This window comes from Myxocyprinus asiaticus, chromosome 49, assembly GCF_019703515.2.
Source record: "Myxocyprinus asiaticus isolate MX2 ecotype Aquarium Trade chromosome 49, UBuf_Myxa_2, whole genome shotgun sequence".
In the NCBI taxonomy this organism is placed as follows: Eukaryota; Metazoa; Chordata; class Actinopteri; order Cypriniformes; family Catostomidae; genus Myxocyprinus; species Myxocyprinus asiaticus.
The window spans coordinates 13391998-13402827 of NC_059392.1; the positions used below are offsets into that span (position 1 = coordinate 13391998).

Consider the following 10830-nt stretch of genomic DNA (forward strand, 5'->3'; position numbering starts at 1 on the left):
AAGTGCCCAGCATATAGATGGGAACTGCTTCAATACTGTTTAAAAAGCATCCCAGGGTGATACCTCAAAAAGTTGGTTGAGAAAATGTCAAGAGTACATGTCTGCAAATTCTAGGCACAGGGTGACTACTTTGCAGATGCTAAAATATAACACAGTTTTGATTTATTTTGGATTTTGTTTAGTCACAACATAATTCCCATAGTTCCATTTATGTTATTCCATAGTTTTGATGACTTTACTATTATTCTAAAATGTGAAGAAAAAAATTATAATAAAGAATGAGTAAGTGTTTCAAAACTTTTGACCGGTAGTGTATACACGAAATAGCAAAAGCTCTATCGGTTGACACTTTATATCGTCGCCATGATATAAATATAGTCATACTGCCCAGCCCTAGTGCATCCCTAATAAACTGCATCTGGGATTTTATGAATTTCGTACTCTTGTAGCATCTATGGCTGTGTCTCGTTTCGAAGGCTAAGTGCTAGGTAGGACACGTCCTTTGAAGACTGCAGTATACAGAGCGTCCTCCTTTAAACAAGTCTCGTTTAAACGAGACAGCCTTGGTAGGACAAACGGAAACGTAACGTAACATGGTTGCTATGACAGCACGCCACTCTTCAACAAGCGCGAGCGCTATGAGTGAGAAAGGAACAAAGTCCTTTTGGAAGGGAATGTATGAGGTAAATTTTAGGAGAGATATAATAATGTAAAGAGAAAAGAAAATAGATTTTACAAGTGTACTTTTAGTCTAATACTTTATTTTAAATATATATTAATATAATTATACATATTATATATTCTGCACCCATCTACTGAGGTACTTCAACTTGGGAATTAACATTCCTTGCGTTGGAACATATTTATGGACAAATGTTTTTTTTAGACATTTCCGTTGAAGCAAAGAATTGTAGGTTGTGAGTGCCCATGAAGGATACACCTCATGCATCCTCCGAATTCCCATGAAAGAAGGTCGCATTTGAAGGCTGCATTCGAAGTGTCCTACTCATTTTTCTGAAATGAGACAGCCTCAATGATGTAAGCGGCCGACAAATGAGACCTCCGGAGTACGCAGCCTTCCAATTGAGACACAGCCCATGTCTTTGCCTGTCATAGTAAGGAAAGAATAAGACATTTTTATACCATTCTATAAATCGATTTTTAAAACTAATCAGCTGAATAATCGGTTAACGGTCTTTCCCCACCACCTTAGTTATCGATATTGGTAAAATCCACTATCGTCAATCTCTATTGTGAATAATGTATTGTGTTATTTCAGACAAGTAAAAATGACAATATAAGGCAACAGAAGGTTTTCGATTAGGTAATAATAGGTAAGGTCACATTCTTGTCACAACTTTTTCATTAAAGATGCATTAAGGGCAATTTCAGACTGGTAGAAATGAAAATGTATGAGGTAAAAGAAGGATCTTCAAATCATTCTCGTCAAATCTTTGCATTACGGATCAATTCAGCTCATTGTTGAGACTGAAATATTTGTTACGTTTGCCAAGACTTGAATTTGACCAGCTCAGCAGAACAGCAGAGAAGTATGAAGATGAACTAAATGTCCTTCAGAGAGCACAGTTTGAGCAGAATTCTTCCCTACTTCTATTCAAACACTACCAGTACAATACACTCAAGCTGTGTGATTTTGTGTACTTTACAGGTTACTGCACAGTGTGAAAGTCAGGTATCAAGTATGAAACACATGGTTAAAAAAAGGAAAAGCACCGAACAAGTGCTTTTGCGAAGTACACCCACCTCTTGTGGAAAACAAGTATAGAGGTCTCATATGAAACTATAGGCAGAGAGCAAACACACACAGTCTGACAGTTCATTCAGCAGGATATAAATATTTCACAGCACTGTCCACTGTTGGCCAGGTAACAGACACGATATCTAGGTATGTTGGTACAGGTTACATTGACTAAGTCGTGCTGATACCTGACTCCAGATGTTTGTAGATTAAACAGGGCACACGAAAGCATGCATAGGATGTACTGTAACATAAAAAGCTGACAACAGTGATAAAATAATGTCCAAAGCAAATTCGAAGGATCTTTGACAATGGAATAATTTAAGGCGCAAACTTTTTTTATTCAACTAAATCGAAAGTAGGCAATCACATATTGCAGATCCAGTCAGACCAGCATCAATATTTTAGTCAGTCACTTTTAACATAGTACACTATTTTCCCTGTAATGAGTGCCAAGCACTTATTTCAAATACAAAAATATTCAATAAAAAACAAAATAACATCAGGGCCCAAATCATGCAGTTCAATTTCTATTTACTGAACAGATATAATAATCAACACAACCAACACTGAGTAAATATAGGAATCAATATCAGGATTGCTGAAGATCGCGGTCAATCAGAAAATCAATATTTTTACCCAGCCTTAGTCTGACGGAGAGTATTGAACAACATGCTTTTCAAAAAAGCATGCATTTACTATCTGATTAATCATACAAATAATCGGCAGATGATTCGATTAACAAAATAGTTGTTAGCTGCGGCTCACACCTCTTGGTATGGGCATAGAATATGCAGGCGACGTGTCCCCCTCACTTTCAATAAAACCAAAGTCCGTCTTCTGAACTTCTTCACTGGGCAAATGTGATGATGTTGTTTATTTCATAAAGCAAATGTATATGCGTCAATACAGATATAAAAATTCACTGGTCTATATCTTGAGACAAGATAGCTACTCAACCGCGTACGTGAGCTTGTCCATCGTCACACACACACCAGAGCTAAATGATCATTGGATATACAAGTTAGTTAATACATTAATACTGATTCTTTGCTGTTACAGTTTGACTGAGAGGTAGTTCTGTAAAATTAGCCGAATAGTTTATGTACTAATGTTCGGTTTGAGATAGCTTAGCTATAAGATATTTAATGAAGACTGAGCATTTTTTGTCGTCATTTTTCTATTCTGCCCCACAAAAGTAAAATGCTTACGCCAGCACTGAAACTGAGAAAAAAATGGCTTCAGAGTTTTTTGATTGTCCAGCCAAAAGTGGATTATTACATTTTCAGACTCAACATTTCAAATTTCGCATATAATATAGCCTAACTAAAAATGTTTTGTCGGCTAACTTGTGTTAGGTAAAAAATAAAATGTGCTTTATATCTGCTATTTAATATGATCGAATCAACCTGATTACATTAGGTTACACAAATGAACCAGCAAAGTATTGTTTAAGGTTAGATCAGGTACAAATACTTCCTAAACGTAAAAATTACACATAACCCTTTTTGACATATGCTAGCCTATCATTATGGCTATATGTAAAGCCTTTTATACTGAAACATTTTTGTGTATTTTACTTAATTCAATTGTGGACATTGGTTCCACACAATGAAAATGTGTTTCTTTAATATGACATTAAAATGTAGGCTCTACTCAAATACTTTATGTAGCAAAAACCTAAATTAATTAAGTTAACCTGACTTAAATTTGATCTGTTCAAATAAATCTATTAAATCTTGCTGCTAGTAGCTAATAACAAACACATTAGCATATTATATATTAGGGTTGTAACAGTTCTTTGTAAAAAAATTAATAAAAAAAACTGTACGGTTCACCACCCACAGTTCGGTAAGCACTGGCACCGCAGTTCACCTTAAGTTTAATGACGCATCTGGAGCACAAGGTTTGGTGAAGAAAACAAAGCGTAAAATAGACACGCATCGTTACAACCACCGCTAATGCACCTGAATGGATACACTCTGTCTGTGTTTCACAGTGACAGTGATGTCATCAAGAGTCAACTGGATGACATCACTGTTCTGCACACGTTGCGTGTAGTTGAAAATGGCAGAAGAGGAGAAAACGAGCCGCTGATAGAGAAGCAACCTGCGTTAATCAAGTCTCCTGTCTGGGAACATTTTCTTTTTGCAGTCAATTACAACAACGATGGCCAAAAAAAGTTTACAAAACAGGCACTGTTCACAGACGTCGCTCGACACGAGTGCCGTATACTGGTAATACATCAATATATGGTTAATCATGTACGCCAATCTAACCCGGAGATAGCACGCAGCGCACACTCCCTTCCGTTTTTAAGCAGGCACTCAGTGTTAATTCAGAAATACATAAAACAATGACTAAAACGCTTGTGGTGTTCTTTGTCATGAAGTTATATTGCAATACTCCGCTGATGAAGATGTGGGATTTCAGCGTGTGATTAAAACACTCGAGCCACGACATCCCAGACCCTTCTCGTATCCATATTAATAGCAAGGTTCCTTCTATAGTGATGTACAGCTTCTGAATGTTGAATATATGTTGAGTTTGAAATGCACTTTATGTTGATGCATGTAGTGTAATAGTGCAGGTATTAAGTTAAAATATTGATTTAGTAATTAGAGAAAAGTTTTTTTTATAGTTCAGGTTCCTAAAGAAAATTGACCATGGTTTTACTATAGTAATATTGTAGTAATCATGACTGAAGAAAACATGACTGCTGTCACCAGGGTTTTCTTAGCAGAAATCATGGTTTTGATACAATTAACCATGGTTTTACAACAGTAATACTGTCATTTCCATATAGTAACCATGGTTTTACTATATATTATAACCATGAGAGTAACCATGTTGATTTTGTGGTTACTATGATTTTACTACAAACACCATTATTAAAATATGGTTACTGTCGTTAAACCATGATTTTTATTAAGGGCAAACCTGTTGAAGTGTTTGTTACCAAATACAGTATTCTTACTTTGGATTTGGAAGTAATATATACATATTTTTTCTGAACATAGCAAATACCAAACTGTACTGAAACCGTGACCCTAAAACCGTGACAAAAACCAAACAATGAGAAATTTTAACTGTTACACCCCTATTATGTATGTGTATGTATGTGTGTGTGTATATATATATATATATATATATATATATATATATATATATATATATATATATATCTTTTTGTACTGTACAAAAAGTATGGTGTTGCTCAGAGTTTACAGATCCCCAATCAGTCATGATGATCCCTAAGTATCTTCATGTGCAAAGCAATATACACTGATTTTTAGTCATGTACCCAACCTTGACCTAACCATTAGCTTCACTCTTCTCCACAATGATAACCTCATAAAAAAGTTAACATGCCAGAAACTCCTCTAAATCCTAACATAACAGAACATTAAACACTAACAAGTCTCCTACTGTTTCATTTTCTGTTGAAATCCATTAAAATACCACTTAAATTAAAAATGTACTCTCTCAATCCAGTCCCTTGCAAAGCATGCTGGGAACTGGAAACCCCCTGCCCGGTTTCAGAAATACATTGAAGCAACAAATATTCACATAGTCCCAACACAATTAGATTAAGTGAACAAAGATGGATTGTACACAATGAAATAAAGCTGAGACCAAATGCTATAGAACTGCGTTGCATTAGCTCATTCAAGTTAAACGCGCAAGCAGTAAAAATCATGTTGCATGAACAACACTATCCATCTGAATCCATTTGAACATTTCATAGCAATGTGATCATATACATTTTTGATGACTGTGTTGAATATCACTTGGACTTTACGCAATATGATTATGTTCTCATCTCAAACATTAATGTATTAAGTTTATTTAAAGTGTACTGGTTTAGAATTTTCAATAGAGCTTCTTTCCCTTTTTTCAGTGAAGTAAATGAAATAGGTAAATTCCACTTGCTCCCTTTTGCCTTACCCCAATACTGGTTATTGAAGCAGCATTAAGTTGATTATGGAGTTTAGCAATATATAAAATTATATTTAGGCTTTATATAAAAACAACTTTGTCTAATCTAGCCGTCAAACTTAAAACAAGTATCCCAGTATGCTATAAATACAATAAAGACAAGATACAACAGAAAACTTGGTTACTTCGTTTTTCTGTTCTTAGGCTGAACATTCTGTCCCCCTCACTTCTGAAATGATTGTTACGCCCGTCTTTGGGTGTGTTTCAAGGTTTACTCTAAATCAATAGACTGCAGAATAAACACTCTCTTGCCTTCTGATTTATTTTAGGGTTTAAAAATCTTGCATCACTATAGATAAAACAAACTTGTGTCACGCTCGTACATTTCCTCAAGGAGATTGTGATTAGAAGTGACTGTGATCACATAATGAATGAAAGCAAAGTCAAAGACGCGTTCTGGGGCTGAACTGAAATCGGAAATAATTGACATTTGTGTTCAATGTTTATTAGGTATTGCATCTCATAAGTCGTACATTTCTGACCTGATGTCTCTGGTAAGGGAAAACTGGTAACTGGAATCAATATGAAGCTTTATTTATCCAGAAAAAGAGATTATAGATGCACATACATTGTCACAGCATCTTGTTCCCTTTTTCCAAAGGGAGGGGCAAGGATGGAGCACACTGCTATAGAAAATTCAGCCTTGTCATTATAGCAACCAGGCAGCCTGAGGCCTACTCTCACAGTAAACCTGCACATCTCATTAATTTATTATTTTCATCTTTATTTAATTCAAAGATCACAAAATAAATCACAAAGAACCAATGATCCTGATCCATGACGCTACTGTCAAACTGACAGATGTCATGTCATTTCCAATACAATGGCTGTGTCTCAAAACCAAGTGAGCTGCCTACCTAGACAATATTTTGGGCATCATAGGTGCCCTCAACGTTGGAATAGAAATTTTTTGCCATGATAGGGGGGTTGAAACATACGAATCAAATATCTTTAAGCATCATAAGTGCATTTGAACGTACAAAGCAAACCTTTCGGAGAATCACAAGCATGTTCGAACATACAAATCAAACATTTTTGGAATACTTTGTGGGTTCCAATTTTTAGAATCATATGTGGGTTAGAACGTAGGAATCAAATTTTTGGAATCATATGCGGGTTTGTACCTACGAATAAAAATGTTGGGCATTATAAGCACATTCGATTCAAACATTTTGTGCATTATAAGCACGTTCGAACATTCAAATTAATCATTTTTGAGCATCATAAGCACATTCGAGCGTACGAATCAAACACTTTTGGAATCATATGTGGTTCAATGGTACGAATTGCAAATTTTTGGCATCATATGCAGGTTTGTACGTACGAATCAAACATTTTTGGGCATCATATTCACATATGAAAATTCGAATTGAACATTTTGTGCATTATAAGCGCGTTCAAACATTCGAATCAAACATTTTTGAGTATCATAAGCACGTTCAAACGTACGAATCAAACACTTTTGGAATCATATGTGGGTTCAAACGTACGAGTTGAACATTTTTGGCATCATATGCAGGTTCGTACGTATGAATCAAACATTTATGGGCATTATATGCACGTTCAAACATTAGAATCGAACATTTTGTGCATTATAAGCGCATTTGAACATATTAATCGAAACAATTTTAGCATAACAGGCGCATTCAAATCTACGAAGCTAACATTTTTGAGCATCATAAGCACATTTGAATGTGTGAATCAAACATTTTTATAATCATATGCAGGTTCAAAGGTAAGAATCGAACATTTTTGGCATTATACGTTGGTTCGAACATAAGAATCGAACATGTTTGGAATCACAGGCTGGTTCGAAGAACTAATCAAACATTTTTGGGCATCATGTGTGCGTACGAACATTTAAATTGAACATTTAGTGCATTATAAGCACGTTTGAGCATTTGAATTGGACATTTTTAAGAATCATAAGTGCATTCGAACTGAATCGAACATTTTTGGGAACCAAATGTGGGTTCAAAAGTACGCATCAAACATATTTAAGGATCATATGCACATTCAAACGTTGGGATCCAACATTTCGTTCATTCTAATGGTGCGTTCACATACAACGCGAAGAAAAGTTTCGCCTCGCATTGCTCGAGTTTGACTGCTGGATTATAAATTTGTTTAAACTCGCGTTCGCGTGAGTAACGCGAACCTGCGAGTATTACCCCTTCTCTTCCAGAAAAGGACAGGAGGAGGGGCTTCTACGACAACTTATCTTTCCTCCATCAACCATGGCCGATATCACAACGATTGCTGCTCTGTATCTGTTGTGGAAGTCCCAGATACGTTGGAAAAACAAACACCGTAGGGTTTGGGTGCATGATATCATCCGGAGGTGCATACAGCTCGGTGAATTTCACCGCCTTCTCCAGGAACTGCGTCTGGATGACTGCCGCTTCGTCTGGTCTCTGTACATGTATGACGTTGTGTCATACAATTCCGGGTGCCCACACACCGCTACAACAATTTTTTCATCCATTTTTCCAGATTTCTTCTGCTACTACGTCAGTGACATCCGGACAATCTCAATGCTGATAGGCTTTCGCGACAACGCGTCATGCGAATTTCTCGCTCGAGTTGAAAATTTCAACTCGCGCGAATACGCGAATGAAGCGATTTCGCGGCTATTCGCATCTTTGCATTGACTTTGTATGTAATCGCGCCGCGCGAAACGCTCGCTTCGCGTTGTATGTGAATGCACCATAAGTGCGCTCGAACATTTGAATCGAACATTGTGAGCATCGTTAACACATTAGAACATTCCGAATCGAACATTTTCGGAACGCACCTACGATGCCGAAACAATGCTGCCTAGGAAGGTAGCTCAATAGGTTTTGAGACACAACCAATCTCATGACACATAAGTGTGGCGAGATATATTGAATTAACGACCTGATTTTCAGCGCACAGAAACTGTTACATGTATAACTAGTAGAAAGATGTCAACAAATGTCCTCAAAAATGCATGTACTTTACAGAATGTATTTCTATAAGTGTGTTAACCGTTAGCAATGCTAACTGGCCTCATCCATGATAAACTAAACGATGATACGATATTATAACAACACTAACAGCTGTAACCAGCCACGCATGCTTTATGAAAGTGTTAAAAAATAATAGTTTATCGTACACCAATAACAATAATTTGATTTGAAGTCAGGTAATATGCGGTTAGCTCACCTGATATCAGGTGATTTGAGATCATTTACACCCGATGAACTTGATCAATTTATACCAGCTGCACTTTGTACAAATGTATTAAAATAGCCTATTTTGATTTTGACCATATAAGGGAAAATAAACGTATAAAAGAGTCTCACCTCTTCTTCCTTATGGTTCCTAATGCCACGTACTAAATCTTGCAGGTTTTTATCGAACATCCGATCGATGCTTCCCTTGACGATTTTCAGAGCCATGATGATTTCCCTCCTGTCCGACCAGAACGAACCGCGAACACGGGCTTTATCTGAGTACTGACCGGCCCGCTGGAGCGCTAGTCTCTCATTCAGTCCCGGATAGCGGCCTGTGCAGGAGGGGTTTCGCTCTTTCTGGTGCTGATCTGCAGCGGACCCGTCTAGGAAATGGCTGACAAAATGGCGGACAGGTCAGCTGACTGACAAACCCATCTAAACGCGACGCGTCAAACTAGGACGCTCCCGTACAATAATTAAATGTGATAACACTAATTATTCTAGATGTTAAATTTTCCATCTTGACATTAAGGGAAACATTTTTTTTTGGTTTCACAAATTATTTTAAAGAATTAACACAATCATAATGTGGGTAGAATTTTATATTGAATACATAATTAATGTTAATTTAGTAATTGAAAACCTAACTTCTCTTATCTTATTAAAAGACTCTCTGAATAAAAAATAAAAATCCCATTACTTGAATATTTACATTGAAGGCATTTTGCAACTGTTTATGCTAATTATTCTTTTGTAAAATAATAATAATAATAATAATAATAATAATAATAATAATAATTGTGTTGTTTTTTTATTCTCTGTTGGCCTTTTTAGTTACTGTATCATATAGTATAACGTTATTTTTCATGAATCTTCTAATAAAAGTGAAATTCTCCTTTTGAAATATTCTTCTAAAAATCTTAACTTGTGTTTTGCAGAAGAAAGAAAGTCAGACACATCTGTGATGGCATAAGGGTGAGTAAACGATGAGAGAATTTTCATTTTTGGGTGAACTCTCCCTTTAAAATAAACAAAGCTGTTTACCAGTAAGTGATGCCTCCGTCAAGGTTGCCTGAATGACATCGACATGCTGTTGACCAATCAAAGGCTTTGTTTGTGCAAGCACTGGAACGCGACGCTGGTCGTGTTTCAATGCCATAATGGCATAAATATTGCCATAATGATTTATGATTAATGAAAAACTAATACCATAATAATTAGTGCTGCTGTAAGCGATTTTAGCCGTTCTACTTCCGCGCAGTGGCGGAGCAAGGGGGTGGCTAGGGGTGGCCGTAGACCCCCGGAAAGATGCCTGGCCACCCCATTGGCCACTCCACTCACTGCCGCACCTCTCCGTCCCGGGGGTGTCACTGTATTCACTCCCCTCCGTTTTTGTATCCATGCGGCTCCGACAATGATGCCTGCCCACACCCAAATACCAAAATACCACCCTCAACTGACAATTATTATGAATCTGAATATGGCATTAAGCCTCAATGATCTGCTTCAACTACAAAACTATGAGAACACGCAAAATGTTTAACGGGCAAAAGCGTCAAAGACGGCCCACAGACACATTTTTGTTTGCTGTTTACAAAGTCTTGAGCTGTCACAGAGACCGGTGAGACATCTCAGGACACTTCTTTCAGTGATATCTTTCAGTGAACATTTTCTGCGTACCATTCCATAAAAATAATCGCTTACAGCATCTTTAATTCTTCCTGTACAGGGTAAGTTATTGAAAAAAGTAATTCCCTACAAATGACTTCTCTAAAACTGTAATCAGATTACTGATTACTTCATCTAAAAAAGTAATCCAAATGCTAGTTACGTTTAAGTTACTTTCTAAAAATCTTTTCAAAGGAAAAATTGCGT

At 36.7% G+C, this 10830-nt stretch overlaps 1 protein-coding gene across 6 annotated transcripts in view; it reads right to left on the reverse strand.

Moving 5' to 3' along the window:
- The window catches only part of LOC127438568 (AP-3 complex subunit delta-1-like), a 59791-nt gene extending 50429 nt beyond the window's left edge, over window positions 1-9362 (reverse strand). For all 6 annotated transcript variants that reach the window (XR_007896759.1, XM_051694236.1, XM_051694235.1 and 3 more), the window contains exon 1: window positions 9085-9362. Coding sequence is in view for 5 of the 6 variants with exons in the window: in XM_051694236.1 (XP_051550196.1) it covers window positions 9085-9180 (96 nt within the window). In the remaining variant the exon portion in view is untranslated. The remainder of the gene's footprint in view (window positions 1-9084) is intronic.
- Between the last annotated feature and the right edge of the window lie 1468 nt (window positions 9363-10830).